This window comes from Anser cygnoides, chromosome 20, assembly GCF_040182565.1.
Source record: "Anser cygnoides isolate HZ-2024a breed goose chromosome 20, Taihu_goose_T2T_genome, whole genome shotgun sequence".
Classification (NCBI taxonomy): domain Eukaryota; kingdom Metazoa; phylum Chordata; class Aves; order Anseriformes; family Anatidae; genus Anser; species Anser cygnoides.
Genome location: NC_089892.1, coordinates 4,414,833 through 4,430,816, shown reverse-complemented (window position 1 = coordinate 4,430,816; position 15,984 = coordinate 4,414,833). Strand labels below are relative to the sequence as shown.

General features: G+C 58.3%; 1 protein-coding gene across 2 annotated transcripts; it reads right to left on the bottom strand.

The window, feature by feature from the left end:
• Positions 1-39: 39 nt before the first annotated feature.
• Positions 40-5,254, bottom strand: SLC2A6 (solute carrier family 2 member 6). Of its 2 annotated transcripts, none has more exons than XM_048054137.2 (11): positions 4,682-5,254; positions 4,302-4,448; positions 3,541-3,703; positions 3,250-3,456; positions 2,580-2,679; positions 2,068-2,279; positions 1,759-1,911; positions 1,564-1,672; positions 1,171-1,344; positions 735-880; positions 40-648 (listed from the first exon to the last, which is right to left on the bottom strand). In XM_048054137.2, the coding sequence occupies exons 2-11, from the start codon at positions 4,400-4,402 to the stop codon at positions 493-495; spliced, it is 1,521 nt and encodes a 506-aa protein (XP_047910094.1). In that variant the 5' UTR covers positions 4,403-4,448; positions 4,682-5,254; the 3' UTR covers positions 40-492. The 2 variants fall into 2 exon arrangements, with proteins under 2 accessions (XP_047910094.1, XP_047910077.1); XM_048054120.2 differs by having other exon boundaries at positions 4,302-4,465; positions 4,682-5,253.
• Positions 5,255-15,984: the final 10,730 nt, after the last annotated feature.

Sequence of the window (15,984 nt, the reverse complement as noted above, 5' to 3'; positions counted from 1 at the left end):
TCAGCTTTCTTCTCTGCAAACCAAGGCAACATCTTGCACTTGGAGGCAAAACTGCTTTATTCTTGCAACTACATGCTGAATGGGTGCCAGCACAGCTACAGCTGTTAACTCTGCTCCAGCCAAAGCCTGGGGGCTCTGGGGCTGCTTGGGTGGCTGCTGCGCTAAGGACGTGCGAGGTCTCTTGTCCACAGCCGCACATTTTAGTTTCCAGAATGCTTTTAGTCCCAGCCTGGCGCCGGTTACGTGGTCCCATGCCTCGGGCTGACATGCTGCCCCGAGAGCACCGGGTAGTGCTGAGTGACTTGGGAGAGAAGGTAGAGTTTGGGCTGGCAATACCCATGTCCAAAGCAATACAGTCATTGCCGCCTGTCCCTCTCCCCTGGGGGGGAAGCACCATCTTCGGAGCCCTCCAGCTTCCACCTCCAGCACCACAGCCATTTTCTCTCTAGTCCCTGAGCATGTGGGCTGGCGGCCCGGTGCAGCCGGCAGCTCCTACCTCATGAACGACCTCCGCCCGGTCCTGAAGAAGGCCTCGATCTGTTCCAGGGACCTGCCTTTGGTTTCTGGGACGCAGCAGCCTGTAAATAAGACGTTCCCAGCGCAGATGACAGCGAAGAACAGGAACGGCACCTCGAGGCCGAAGGCTTCCTGGGAAGCGGGGCAGAAAGCAGATGTGAGCCAGCACCGGGGGCTCTGAGGAAGAGCTCTTGGACACCCCCCGGGACAGTACCCACCACGACCCGGAGGAAGAACTGGGTGAGGGTGAAGGCTGTCAGCCAGCTCACGACGACGCAGAGGCCTGAGGCCACCCCCCGGGCTTTCAGAGGGAGGATCTCCGACATCAGCAGCCAGGTGATGGGGCCCCAGCCCATGGCATAGCCTGTAGGGATAGGAGAGGGTAAGGTGAGGCTGCTGAGGCTTCAGAGCCCCTTAGGGGAGCACAGGAGAGCCTGGCACAATCCTGCCCTGCTCCCCTGTCAGTCAGTCATTATTTTCTCCCCACGTACACTGTCAGTCCTGAAAAGCGACTTCAAATGCCAATTTTTCTCAGCCTCCTGATCCCAATCCCAAACCCCTTGCCCCATATCACCCTGCCTTGGAGGAGAAATATTCCCCAGGCTGGTTCCCTGCTCCGTGCTGTGGTCCTGGGCTCTTGCCCCCTGCACCTACCCATTATGAAGAACATGGTAGCCAGGAGGGGGATGAGGGTGATGTAGTTGATGGACTCAGCAGGAGGGCTGGCAGAGCTCGCCAGGGTCCTGTTGGCGATGGTGCCGTTCTGAGAAGAGGGAATGAAGTGGATGTAGAGCCCCATGGTCAGGTTGGAGGCCAACATGACACCGGCTGTGGAGAGATGCAACAGCACCATGGGACTGAGGGGTGAGCGATCCCCTTCTGTGACTTTGTCCAAACCCCTAGGGTCACCTCTGCTCAGGAGCTGAGCCACCACCAGAGACCCATCCTGAGCCCCGTGTGGTTAAATTCCCACTCCTGCACATTTGCAGAGCTCCTGGAAATAGTTAAAGAAAAATTTCCCCTGCACATCACTGCAGAGAGACTTACCCGACACAAAGAGAAGAATCTTCCTGCCAGCTTTATCCATCGACACAGCAGCAATCGCCACCGAGAACAGACGCACCAGGCCGACAAGAGCTGCGTCGTACTCTGGTTTCTGCAACAGCAAGAGCCATGGGGAAGCTGAGAGGGGAGACCCAGGAAAGGGCAGAGATTCCTGATGACAGGGCAACCCGAGCTCACCAGGATGACAGCCGTTTTCTTGAATATCGGCTGCAGGTACACGAGGACACAGGTGACCCCGGAGAGCTGCTGCAGGAACCTCATCCCCACGGCAATCAGGATGGGCTTGTAGATGAAGGGGTCCTTGATCTCAGCACAGGAAACCCGCCGGCTCTGGGGGGGACAAAGCCAGAAAGACAATATATTAGTCCCTTGGGCACAACCACAGCACCCAGGAAGCAGCTTGGGAGATGCCCAGAGGATGCTGGTCTTGACCATTTTCATCTTACATCTCCCATGTGCTGGAGGTGAGCCCCGTGCTCTCCTCACCTGCTTCCTCACGCTGTCCTTAATCTGCTCGTACTCCCGGGCATAGTCCGTGTCCTTGCCCCGCAGCCAGCACAGCGACTGCAGGGCCTCGTCCTCCTTCCCCTGGGAGAGCAGGAACCGGGGCGAGTTGGGCATGAAGCAGAGCAGGAGGATCATGGCCAGCACCGGCACCTCCCCTGCCACGGCCAGCCAGCGCCAGTCCAGGAGCAGCCCTGCGGGAGGCAGCCAGGTTAGGAAGGGAAAGCACAGGGAAAGGCCTCCTGGCCTTGCTGCAGTGCCGGCACCCCAACAGCAGAGATTTAACAAAGCAAGAGAGGGAAAAACCGGAACAACAGTTCACGGTGTGCTGCTCTTCAGCCCTGACAAAACCTCGGCAAAGCCCCTTGCACGCCCGTGGTGGTGGCTGCGAGGGGAACGGATCCAGCAACTCACTAGGAAAGCTGTTTAAAATAAACCCGCCTTCCCTAGGGTCCCCCGGGGCTTTCCTGCCCGCCAAACACCGAGATACTTGCCCAGCGCGTAGAGGATGAGGGAGCCCAGCACTGCCATGATCTGAGGACAAGCGCCCAGCATGCCTCGGACACCAGGGTGGGAGATCTCCGAGATGTAGACCTGCAGCAGGACAGCACACGCAGCGGAGCTGCAGCACGCAGCCAGCACCAGCAAAACCCATCCTGCCGTGCCTCACAGCCAGGGAAACCCAAAGTGCTGGGAAATCTGTCCTCCGGGAGGGGGAACCTGCAGGAGCTGGTCCTGCAGCAGGGCAGGAGAGCCTTGTGGCACCCATCCCTCCCGCACCCACCCTCGCCTGGTGCAGGAGAAGTGCATGCTCAGACTCCAGTTACTGTAAAGATGTGCCTGAGGGTTGCTCAATCCTCGCCTTCCTCTGCGTATCATTTGATAAATCGAGGAAACAGCGCTGGGGAGGAACAGGGCAGGGAACAAGGACCTGCCTTCCACTTTCTGTGGGCAGAAAAACCCCAGCAGCATGGGGGCAGCTCAGGCTGGCTGTGCGGGGAGCCACTAACCTGCTGCATCCTTCCCATCCCCTATAGCCCATCCGCAGCCCCGAAGCTCTGCTGATGCCTCCAAAGGAGCAGGAGACCCCAGGCTCAGCTCCTGCACCCCCCTCACCTCCCATCCTGCCACCCCCTTGACAAACTCCCTCCCGGGGCGCGTTACCGGGATGGAGGCGGACGTCACGCCGCCAGCGTAGCCCGTCAGCACGCGGCCCAGCAGCAGCATCTCGATGCCCTGGGCTCCGGCCAGCAGCGCGTATCCCACGGCGGAGGGCACCGCCGAGAACATGATGCTCAGCTTGCGGCCCAGGCGGTCGTTGAGGAGCATGGCGCTGAGCCCCCCCGCCGCCGCCCCCAGCGTGAACACCGACTGCGGGGACATAGAGAGAGGGGCTTTGGTGGGTCCCCGTTGTCCCTGCGTGCACCCCACAGCAGGGACGATCCCGCTCCTCACCCCAAACCAGGACGCTTTGTGCCTGTCCAGCCTCAGCGCAGGGTTGGGGTGAGCCTCCAGGGCGGGGATCACGGGCGAGGTGTAAACCAGGGCGAAGCCGAAGCTGAAATTCCCGAGGATGGCAGCGAACACGGCCAGGTAGAGCCGCTTGTTGTGGAGGCTTCTGAAGGGGACAGAGCAAGAAGGACGTGTCGGACACCGCAACGGCACCCGATGGGAAGTGTAGCTCGCCCTTTTTGCAGCTTTCCCCCCGTGCAGCCCAGCCCTGCCCTTCGCCGAGGCTCCCGGCCAGCCACGGAGGGGTTTTCCTGGGGAAGGGCCCCGGCTGGTGGGGTTTTTCTGAGCCGAGGAGCAGCCGCTTCTGCCGTGCTGGGTCTGCCCATAGTGCCAGGGCTGTACGGCTCCCGGGGCGGGTGAGAGCAGGACCCAGCTCCACGGGTGCCACCGATGCTTTCCAGGTGGCCGGGCGGTTGTCAGCCAAGAAACAAAGTGAGAAAAGCAGAAGCTCACAGCAGAGAGAAGGGGGCTTCCCCCAGGGCCCCCATCCCACAGCAGGACCCCATGAGTATCAGACACCCCAAAGCCCACCCACCCACGGCAGGCACACACAGCACCGTAAGCCCAAGGCAGGATGAGGCCCCCTCAAAACACAACCGGGGAGCAGCAGCGGTGGGCAGCAGCCCTCCCACCTGCTCCCCAGCCCCAAAACGGGGCACACAGCCACCCCGCCACCAGCCCCATGGCCCCAGCCCGGCTCTCACCGCAGGTACTCCTTGTCCAGCCTCTTGCTGACGCCCTCGGGGAAGGTTCGGTACGAGGAGCTCGGCTTCCTCACCAGGGGCTCCCGTGCGCTCGGCTCCATGGCGGTGGCACGGCCGGTGCCGGATGCTCGAGGCAGGTTCTGGGGCCTGGGAGGAAGAGGCAGCTGAAAATGAAAGGGGAGAGGCCCGTCTGGCGTTGCTTAATCGGAGAAATCTGCGCCTTGTGGGCTCGCGCGTGGCCGGCTTCTGGAGAGGAAACTGGTGGGGCCGGAAAGTCAGCAGATGGGGAGCCACGGGGAGATGAGGGCGCTCTGCGAGCCCTCCCCGTGCAGCCGGCCAGCCCTGCTGACCCCCCCCAACACCACCACAGCGGCACTTACGGGGCCGATCCTCACCGAAACCCTTCTACCCCAGCAGAAAAGTCCTTTCGCTAAGGTCACACCTCTCCCCTTGAGGAACTAGAAGCAGCTAGGCTGAAAAAGGGCTGTGTTTTTTTTTTTTCTGTTGGGGTAAATTACATTGTCGTGGCCCACCGCAGGGAAGGTTTTTCAATGCAGAGCAGAGCGGAGGAAGAAGAAGGGAAGGAAACGAGAGAGGGGCGAGCAAAGAGGGGGGCACGAGGGAGCAGGTGGGGGCAATGATGAGCACTGATGAGGATGGATGAGGGGAGGGTGGCATTGCTGCCACGATGGGAGCTGCTGGGGGCTGGCTTTGCCCCCACCCTGCCGGCAGAGTTGTGCTGGGCATCTGCAGCTCCTGGGGGCTGCGTGCTCCGAGCTCACTGTAGGGAAAAGGGGGGACTGCTGGCTTTGCATTCAGCTTTAATTAGCTAAAAGGCGCCTTTCCCTAATTCACTTGTTTCCACGATTCGCCTCAATCCGCGGTGCTTTTGGAAACCTCCTGGGTGGTTTCTGCACCCCAAGTCCGTGTGGGAGCCCCGGCAATGCTTTGGTGCTGCCGTGGCTCGCGGCGCCTTCCCTCCGTGCAGCGCCTCGAACAGCCCGCTTCCCCTTCCGCAGCCGCCCCGCTCCGCGTTCAGTGCCTGATCGATGCTGGGGATTTACCGCTGACTCAGCCGCTCGGGGCTGGGATTTCTCTGTGGGAAGAGAAAGGTCACGGAGCAAGGGGACGTCCAAGGCTGCAGTGGGCCAGCTCATCCAAAAAATTCCCAGAGCTGAGTTGGTCCGAGTGGAGGTGTCACAACAGCCTCCAGCCCGGTGCAGGGAGCTGCTGCCTCCCCTGGGGCTGGTACCCGCACCCTGGGTGTCCCCTCTGTTTGCGGACACCACCGGTCACCTCCATGGCACGCGCTTTGTGCCGTGTGTCTGGGCCCGTGGTGGCACTGCTCTGTGCCGGGTCGTGGTCCTGCACAGGGTGCTGGGGGCCAGGAGGCGTTGGTGCTGGGTGTATCTTGTAGACAGTGGAAAATCTGCAAGGACAGCTGATACGGAGGGAATTTCAGGAGGAAGGATGCTGCGAATTCACTGCTGTGTGAATTTGTAGCATCCTTCCTCTTCAAATTCCCCGAGGCCGCTCTTGGAGACAATTACTCTTTGTCCCCTCTGCCCCTCCCAGGCCTCAGCCTTTTCCCCAAATCAGTAATACCGAGTCTCCGCAATGCAATATTTACCACGTTCCACCCCAAAGCAGCTGTCTGTCAGCCCTGTGAGGAGTAAAATCCCCTCCGTGAGCCTTTCTGGATGAAGATTGCCTGCAGGTGCTGAGCCCAGGGGTGGTCGCTGCAAGGTCTCTGGGGTCTGAGGCTGATACAAGGTAAGGCTTTTCTCTTTCTTTTTTTACTCTTGATCCTCGTGTGTGCTACGAAGATCCCAGCTGTGGGCTGAATTAGCTTGTTTTTTGGCTTCTTCCATGGTTGTCTTGTTGCTGGAGGAGCTGCTTGGTGGCTGCTCTTCGGGGCTGAGCGTGCGGCCCCGTGCGGGGTCACTCCAGCTCTGTGCTCCCGGGGGGGGGGTTTCTGTGCCTGGCTGTGGACCCTGCTGGGACCAATGCTGCTTACAGCAAGGGTGCCAAACATGCATTGCTAGTCCGTGGCGTGCTTGGGGATGGTTGGAAGAAAGGCTTTTGTGCTGTGTTCGTGGGTTTGTTGCTCTGTTGGCTGCGCATCGGTTGGACTTGCGTGTCTCCCAGGGGCTGGGAGCTTTCCCTTGCAAAGGCAGGAGCTGAAGCAGGAGCAGATGATGGGCCCTGATGGCGTGCGGGGCACTGCCGGCAGTGCTGGGCACTGACCCAGTCGGGGCGGTTGGATGGGGAGAGGATGGCTGGGAGCTAGCTGCCACAAAACGGCCGTCTGCGTGCGCCACCACCTCCTGCTTTGGGAGCCCCTGGGGCGGTGCAGGGTAGGGGGCACTGGGAGCACTGGTGGGATGGGGATGGGACCCACGGGGCTGGGGGAGCCCGAGGCACCTCCTGGGCACGTGGCAGCTGCATAAGCTTGCCGCAGACCTCGTGGGAGGATGCAGCATTTGTCCTAAACCTGAAGCCACTTGGACATAGGAAAGAGAGGAATGCTTAACCCAAGCTCTTCCTCTCCTATCTGGGGCAAAGCAGTGCGTTGGAGAGGAGCCCTGAGCCGTCGGATCTCTGAAACACGAAGCCTTATCCAGTTTCTGCGCAGATTTGTCAACTGCTTCGGGCAGGAAATTGCTGCGTGTCTTGAAAACCCTCCAAGCACCTGTAACGCTGGGAGCGCGGGGGAGCCGTGTCTGCGGGTCTGCGCTCGGCGAGCTGGGGCTGAGCCTCTGGGCAAGTCCCATCCTACGTCCCCACCACCCTGCCTCTGCTCCATGCCTCCCAGCAGCTCTTCCTGACTTTCTGTAGGTCCTACCAAAATATACAAGGGGTGAAAGAAGATGCTCTGCATCTGCGCTGGGTCATGGGCACGGGACGGGGCTCCTGCCTGCTCCTGCGGTGTGGGACATGGCTCTGGGCTCCCGTGGGTGACATGAGGAGGGGACAAGACACCCGTGTTGTGCAGGCAGCAGCCTGGTGGACAGGCAGTCTGGTCCTGCTGCGAGCCGCTGGCTGCCTCGGCCGGTGTGGAGCATCGCTCCAGCTCTGCGGGATCTTCCTCCCCCTCTGACAGCTGTGCAATCGCTCACCAGCACATGCAAAAAAAACCCAAAGTGCATCAAAGCCGCTTGGCAACCCGACTAAGCCAATTCATAAATTAATTTCTGTCCCCGTTGTAAGGGAGAGACCGTTCACTCCTCAAGGCCGTTTGTCTCCATCGCTCGTCTGGCCGCATCCCTTCATAAATCCTCCCCGTGTGTCTGACCTGCTGACGGCTGCAGCGAGACGCACGGACGCTTGGTGCCTGCCCCAGGGGTGCTGTGCCCTGTGCTGGGGCATGGTTGATGGTCTGCATCCCCCTCGCCCCGTGTGGCCGCAGCAAATTTGGCATCTCACGCCTGCAGCTGCTCCGTGGGTGCTTTTGGGGAGCTCGTGGTCCCCACCAGGAGCCATCGGTGCGATGCGGGGTTCTTCTGGTGAGCAGGATCCTTGCAAAACGTGGGCAAACGGCACGCATGGGCTCCAGGGCAGTTCTGAGGGCGAGGGGGGAGGCTTGCAGAGGTGGGGGTCAGCGCAGAGCTCCGGCTCTCTGCTCCCCCCCCAGCCTGCCGAGGCTCGAGGGCTTTGCAGGATGGGGTCTGTGCGTCGTGCTCCAAAGGGGCACTGGTGCCTGCAGCCCCAGCCTGGCTTTTCCGAACAGCCAGAAGGAAGCCAGCTCTTCTCTGCTGCATCCCTCACCATGCTCCCCCCCCTTCCAGAAAAAAAATCACCACCTCTTCATGCTGCCATCTGTTTATTTTGTTGGCCTCGGAACTTGCTGAAATGTATTTCGATGGATGGAGGGAGGCAGAGTAGAAGAACAGAGCCTGGCAGGCTGCATGGTGAGTGGAAAATCGTTTTTTTGGGGACTTTTCTGGAGTTCGAAGCCTTGATGATGGATGTGCATGCGAGAGATGGTAATGGCTTTGTAAGTATCCAAACACAGAGCAAAGGAACGACTCCGCCTGGTCGACTGAGAAATGTGTGCCGGGAGGGATCCGCGCTGCCGCGGGGCTGGATGATGGAGTGCTGCGGGGCTCAGGAGCAGGGCCCTGCGTTTAATGCCTTGTTAAAAATGGTACCAGGAGCTTCGAAAAACACTAGATACTCGCTACGAATGTGTCGGGAAAGCCTGAATCTTGCCTCAGAGCGGGGCTCGAGGAGGTGGATGGCGTTCGCGGGGCTCTGCCGTGACCCCGCCGGGCAGGGCTGCGTGTCCCTGCACCGCCTCCTCCCATCCCGTGGCTGTTCTGCTGCCGGCGCCCGGACCTACTGACAACAGGGACGGGTTTATGTGGAAATTTTGTGGGGATAAATATTTGCCTGTCAGCAGGGCTGGGTTGAAGCATGATTTCTCATGTGCGATTTGGAAATGACATTTCCAAACAAAATTAGAGTTTCCTATCGAATGTTCTTGTTTGTTTGCGTGTTAAGTTCCAAAAGTGTTGAGTTTGAGGGTTTTCCTGGTTGATACACAATGGAAAAACTTGCTAGCACCTCCATCCCACCCCCCCCCTTTTTTTTTTTTTTTTAACAAGGGGTTTTGGTGTCCCATTTTCATCCTGGTTAAAGCAGGGCTGTGCTGGAAGATGTGGGTGATCTTCAGCTGCCCGTGGGATCTACCTTTTGTCCAAATTCTTACCAAGAGCAGGATGTTTTTCCCTGCTTGCCAGGCTTTTCTTCAGGGCGCAGGACGCGTCGAGTCCCAGCACAACTTCCAGTGCCCCTGAACAGGTGGAGGTGAGCCTGGAGAATCGTGGAGCGAAAGGGGACACGGGCTGGATCGCAGTTTATAGCCTTCCCCGTGCCGTAGTCACTCTTTGCATCTCCTGCTGCAGTTTTTGGGTGGCTGCTGGCCTGGGATGGAGGGTGAGCAGTGCTGAGGTGCCACGTGTCCCAGACTGAGCTTCCCTGGGGCCGTGGTGGCTCCGGGACAGCAGGGACTGGAGGGAGAGAAGCACCCGGCAGTGCTCCCGCTGCGTCCCCGCACCGCACAGATCGGTGTCTGGCCTTGCTTGGGCAAAGCTCGTGGTTGAGCTTCGTGCAGGCACATCTGTGCAGCAGCAGCATGAAAGCAGGGGCTGAGCATCCCCAAGGATGCTGTGCTGTGGCTACAAGATGTCACCTTCCCCTGTGGCTCTGCCCTCGGCAGTGCTGGCAGAAGGAGACGTGTGCGTGGTGGTGGTCCTGGTGCGCAGCGCGGGCAGGGCATGCGGTCCTGGTGCCCCAAACCTAGCGGGGCCCATGGCTTGCAGTGGTGCTGAGCACATGTGCAGTGTCCTGGGTGCATCTCTTCAGGCAGATGCTGTGCTTTTGGATGGACACAGCTCCCGCTTGGTGTTGCAGGAACCTCGGTGAGCGCAGGGCTGCGCCCTACAGCAGCGTGCTCGGGGACAAAGCAGGGCCTTGCTGGGCTGCAGGGGTGTCTCGGGGCAGGCTGTAGGGGCTGGGCCTTTCCCCTCCCCAGACCCGATGGCTTAGTTTATCTGCAGCCTTGGGAGGATGTTCTGCCTTCATTCAGCTCGGCTCGTGTTCACGGGGGCTAAAAATAAAGGTAAAAAAGAACGAGCACAAGAAATTTTATTTTCTGAATATAAGAGCCTTAACATGGCTCCGGATATATAGGTAAAAGTTTTTGATACCTTGTGTTGGTGAAGAGGTAATAAATAAGACAAATATAAAATTAAAACAACATTTAAGAAGAATTTTGTTTAAATATACATATAACTTAATATAGCTTAACTCCCTGAGCCACTCTGTCAGGCTCCGAAGCAGTGCCTGTTGTGGGGCCACTGTCTGGGGTTTTTGGAGACCCCTTCCCTTGCCCATGGGCATCTGTGCTGAGTATTTTAAAACGAGGCTGCTTTTTTTTTTTTTTTGATGGCAAGGGCTGGATTTCTTTATTCCTAGGGACACAAATCTCCCCCTAAATTCCTGAGAGCTGCCGCCTGCTCCTTCCTTGGCCACGCGCATTTTTTTCCCGTTTAATATGACTTCTTTTTTTTTTCCTTCTTTTTGTTTAAAAAAAAGGGCAAAACAAAACATATCGTTTCCTTGATTTAATGCGAGCCAATTACGGCTCGCAGGCTGTTAACTTCATCACCGCTTCTTCCAAGAAAGACCTTGGTAAAACAAACCAGCGCGGCGGCGGAGCGGAGCTGGCAGCCTCGACGCTGCGCCGGGACCTGCCGCCGGGCTCCGCGTGCGCCCGGCGAAGCCTCGGCCCCGCGGGTGGAAAAAAGCTAAAGCCTCCTCCGTCGCGCACATGCCCTCTGAAATATCCGACCACTTGTTGTACATCTGCTGACGGATACCAACTGGAAAGGAGATTAGCGCTCAGACTCCTGCGCTGGGCTGTCTGCCCCTCCTAACGAGGAGCAGATGGCAGCCCTCGCGAGCGCGGCGCTGCGCCTCCGGCGCGCGGCAAATGGCGAAATCAGGAGGGCTGGGGCGGAGGGACCGTGGGTGCCAGGGCGCGTGCCAGCGGCCTCGAGCTGTGTTGGCATCCAGGGGTGGCTGCCGAAGGGGTGCTGGGGTCTGTGGTGGGTTTCGGGGGGCTGCGGGCATTGGGTTGATGAGGTGAGGGCTGGTGCGGGGTGTTGGGGTTGCTCCAAGGGGTGCTGGGTGCTCGGCTCCCCCCATGGGTGTCCTCGGTGCTCATTGACCTGCCCATCGCACCCAGATCACTCTGTGGGCAGGATCAGACCCCTCCGACCCAGGCACCGCCGATGTGGGTTCCTGAAGCCCGATGGCATCCACCCAGGGAGAAACCCCGCGTGGGACACGTCACCTCTCGCGTGGCATTTCCCACCCCAGTCACCTTAGGATGAAAAAACTCCTTGTGGCACTCAAAGCGGCGGGGGGCTGAGCCCGCAGGCAGGGTGCCCAGGGCCATCCTGCACCCGAGGCCACCGCCGTTTGCACGGGGGCTTTGCAGGCACCAGCAGCGCCGAGCTCGTGGCTGCGCGGCCGTCTCCTGAAGTGCTCCGTCTCTTGGCCGGGGGCCAGCGCAGGAATGTTAACTTTTTTTTTTTTTTTTTTTTCTGCAGCTAATTCAGGGCCGTGGGCAGGCCCCGGCGGCTGGCGCTTGTTTTTATTTTACGTTTCTTTTTCAGCGGCGGTTGAATTGAAAATTAAGATGTGCCGGGACCTAATCCCAAATAAAAATGCCAGCGCGCTCCCTGCGGGGCCCTTGGGTTAACCTCCGAGGCGGGCAGCGTGCGGCCCCGCGCGCGCCTCGGCCCCCGGGACACCGTCCCCATGGCGGGGCCGAGGAAAAGCAGCTCCCTGCACTGCCAGAGCGTTTTCCACCTGTGGCGGGGTGGGGATTGCACATAAACGATTTGCCAGGCAGGCACCCTGGCCCCGAGGTTTCCTTATTTCCTACTTTTTTTTTTTTCTTTTTTTTTTTTTTTTTTTTACTCTTCTGGATTCGGGACTTTGGGGATTTTCCTATGGGCTGATGTGGCACGGGGAATTTCTGTCCTTCGTTTGGCTGCCAGCAGCCCGTCCTGGGGGTCTGGGGACTGCACCATGGCAGTCGAAGGGATTCCTATATACAGAGGATGGGAGACGTCTGTGTCCTCGAAGCAGGGGAATAAAGAGCTTTTTATAAGCCTGTTTTTGCAGGAACCTTTTAACCCATTTATCCTTCAGTCAGAAAATCTTGTCGATGAAATCTGGAGTGAAAGCAGAGATCTGAAGACACGTTTCTGCTCTGCTGGCCGTCTGTTACCAGGATAATCTTGTTACGGCCACCTGCTCGGCCTTGAGTGCATCTTGAGTATTCCTGGGCATATATTCACTTATTTTATTGGCATAACAGCACTCTGCCCTGTAATCCTGGCGTGCCCTCCAGTGCCCTTTGGATGCTTTATCATTCAAGGTCATTGGAAGCAGCAGAAATGACTTTCAGCAAAAGTAGCTCTGAGTTTTTGATGACCGAGATGCATCAGGATTTTACTCAGGGCCTTTGGGCCAAGCCCCGTGTGCACTGAGACATCTTCACCTCCGAGGCTTGGGGAGGTGACGTGCAGCGGGTAGGGGTGGCTCGGGGGCTCCCGAAATTCATTTCCTCTGGGAAAGCCTCCTAAGCCACCTACACGCCCCAAACGCATGCCACGCAAGCCAGGCCTCGCAAGTTGAGACGGGGAAATTTGGGCGAGAGAGGGAGCAGGGTCCGTACGGGAGAAGGACGGGAGGTGCAGCCCTGCTGCCGGGGCCGTGCGTTTCGGGGAGCCCTCGGTGCCCTGCCCGCCCCGCAGGAGCTCATGTGAAACGCATTAAAAGCGTAAGGAAAGGGAGCACGACGGTTGGGAATCATTTTGTTTGGGTTTCTAAAACGTGCGCATGAAAACACTGTGTGGTTTTCTGACAAATTTGAAACAGTGCTATTCAATTCACTCCAGCATTGCTACTGTTGATCTAGCAGACTGTAAAGCATTTATTGGAGTTGCTTGAGGCGAACTTAAGCATCTGTGGAATAACAAGTCCAGGAAGTAATTGCATCCACAAGGAAAATATTTTTATGTATAATTCAGTGACCCATTTTATAAACATTGCGGTTCCACCTTGGACTTTTTTTTTTCTCCTCTTTTATTTTTTTTTTTTCTTTTCACCCGCAGCCTCTGCTATCCAAGCGTCTGAGGTTAGCGAAGTATGCGGGATCGGGTTTGGTGGCTCGCGTTTGGGGCGGAGGCAGGAGGAAAACCCCGGGGTGCCCGGCTGTGCCGCGGGCGGTGGTCCCGTGGTGGGGGGACACCGGTGCTGGGGGCAGTGGGGGCGCAGCGCCAATTGCTCCCACGGACCTTGGCAGGCACGGAGGAATTGTTTCGGGGTGAGGGCTCTGCTTTATTCCTTAAAGCCGGGTCGATGGGAAGCTGAGTCACTTACAGCCTGTGTGGCATCGCGCCCGGGTGGCTGTGGTGGTCGCTTGGGTGGTTATGGGGGGTCACCCATGCCCAGGACGGGGGTTGTGCCCCACGCACCCGCATCCCCGGCACCGATGGCAAGGCCATCACGCAAGGCTCGGCTCTGATGGGAAATGGGACTTTTGGGAGGGCTGGCCCTGCCCTGCGGGGCCGTCTGCTGGAGGATGAGCCAAGCCCCGCTGCGGTGGCTGATGAAAGCATTATATTGATGCTTTCCTTTGAATTATTTTTCTTTGGGAGAGGGGAAGTGGGCTAAAAACAAAAAGGCAACCAACCGCACCTCTGAGGATCCAGGTTCCTCGTAGAAATGCTTTTAGCAGCTGAAAACCATGTAAGGTTTTTTCAATCACAATATCCATTTTGGGGGGTTTCATTTCCATGCGATGCGGATGCTTCTCCCCGTGCACCCTCCTCAAAGCAGGGGCTGTTTCGCTCACATGAAGCCGTTGGCGTCTGGTTGTTCCCTCCACTCTGTACCACCAAACCCCCAGTGCTGGGATGGACCCTATATACCCAGCTGGGTCCAGGATGGACCCACCATACCCTGCTATAACCTCTCTAAGCCAGGCAGTGCCTAAAACCGAGGGGCAAAGCCCGAGCTCTGGGTGCCAGGCGGGGGCTCCCCCCCCCTTCCCTGGTGCTTTTGTCCCCCTGCCACGCTCCCTGTGCCGTCCCCTGCCCCGCCGCCTGGCCCCGCTCCAGAGGGGAGGACAAAACAAAACAAAGCCGGCCTGGGAGTAAATATTATCTGGATATGAAGGAACGCTATGTTTCTTTGTATGGGTCTAGAATTTCTGCCTTTTAACAGCTAACCTTGACTCAGCCAATATCCACAACATGCAGCCCTGGCCAAAATATGCTGGGCCTTAAAGTACCACAACAGCTGTTTTTCTTGCTAAAATATGACATTAAATTTTTTGGACGGCTGGATGCTTCCTTGATGAAAGTGGAATAAGGGGCTATTTTTCCTCCCTCTCCTTCTCTTTCTCCCCCCCCATCCCGTCGTTCCTCCTCCTCCCGTGCCCTGGCGGGGCTGGAGCCCCCCAAAATGCCCGACCCCAGCTGCGAGGTGAGGGTCGGGGGCTTCTGGTTTTTAATGCCCCCCCCCTTGCTCTTGGATCCCTCCCAGCACCCGGCAGGGCCCCGGCCAGCAGCGGCTGCAGCCCTGACATCTTGTTTTGCTGGTGGCTCGTGGGATGTTGGAAATGTTCTGCCCTTAAAACGGGGGCACCAGCGGGAGGCCAGGGCTGCGGCCATGCTCCCGGCACTTGCCCAAGGGGACCGTGCGGTGTCCCTGGTGTCAGCGGTTCCCCCGGTGGCTTTCATCCTTTGGACACCCCATCTGTGCAAACGAGGAGGTTTTGGGGTTTTTCAAGAGCTCTGGCCGCAGCTGGTGGTGTGGTGTGGGAACCCAGTGGCCACATCCAGCCCCATGAACCAGCGGAGGTCCCTCTCCCCAGCCCGACCCCTGTTTCGAGAAATCTCAGCCAGCTTTGGGCAGGGTTCACCCCTCTTCGCCCTGTGCTGCCCACAAGGAACTCAGTCTCGGGCTGGGTTTGCTGGCGGTGTCACCACCTCGGTGTCACCCAGCGGGATGGCAGCTGCTGGGGGTGGATGCGGTGTGTTTGGGGGCAGGACGGACACCTTTCCGGGCAGTGTGCTTCTCCACGGGGGCTTTTCTTTGATAAAATGTGGCAGGCAGAGGGTGCTGCTTGGCGCTAGGGTGCAGGATTGCAGGAGCCGCTGCCCTGGGTCTGAAAACACAGGAACAGCTGCAGCAGGAGCGGGGACGACGCTGCAATGCCTGAGCAGCGTTGGCCCGTGGCACCCGGCTGTGGGGGCAGTCATGGGGGGGATGGCAACTCCAACATCCAGCCCTTCCCCACCTACAATGCTCCACACGAGAGCTGCGGGCTTTGGTGCTTGGAAAACCAAAGTCCCTTCGCTCCGCTCCTCTTTCTCTCCTTTTTCCTTTTTTTTTTTCCTTTTTGTTAAAGATCAGCTTGATTTTTAATGGGATACAGAAGAATTTTTAAAAGGGGGGAGATGGGAACCAAACCAGGAGTGGGTTTTCATTGCCCAGAGCCTCCCAGGCGTGTTTATTTTGACTGGGGCCTGACATCTCGTGGGCTGAAAAACCAGGAGTGACGGAGAGGTGCCACACGGCCGCTGGCAGCGATAGCATCACGGCCGGGGGGCTCCAGCCATGACTCCAGGTCTGGATCCCCAGCACTGTGCCACCCTTACCCATCCCTCCTAGTCCCTTACTTTTGCTGCAACACCTATTTACACCTATTTTACCTGCTGAGCTGCCGGGGCCGGACCCCCGAGCATCTCCCGCGTGCGGGCGACGGGGACGCGGCGCGGGTGTGCGTGGCCGCGTGCGCCCCGCGCAGACACAGCGATATTTCTGTGTGTGTAATGTATGTGTTCCCCTTTCCCCGGACAGCTACCATGTGTTTGGAATTAGCGCCGCGGTTGCAGGGGGAGAAGGCAGCTGGGTTTCTCCGGAGCATTTCAGTGCTTAATCTCTGAAGAATGCAGAATGTCTGTCTGGATGCCCCGGCCAAGATCAACTCCGCGGCACGGGGAGGCCAATATAAACGTTCATGTTTTGTGTCACCGAGATTTCATTAGATGTTTTTTATGTAATTGCATAAGTCGAACTACTGTGATGAAAATGC

What these genes read in the sequence shown, in the direction of transcription:
- SLC2A6 (XM_048054137.2), bottom strand. Translation starts at nt 4,402, where the DNA reads ATGGAGCCGAGCGCACGGGAGCCCCTGGTGAGGAAGCCGAGCTCCTCG. An exon ending in GATTCTTCTCTTTGTGTCGG is followed by an intron (nt 1,345 to 1,563) that starts GTAAGTCTCTCT and finishes ATCTCTCCACAG; the next exon opens with CCGGTGTCATGTTGGCCTCC. An exon ending in TACCATGTTCTTCATAATGG is followed by an intron (nt 881 to 1,170) that starts GTAGGTGCAGGG and finishes CTATCCCTACAG; the next exon opens with GCTATGCCATGGGCTGGGGC.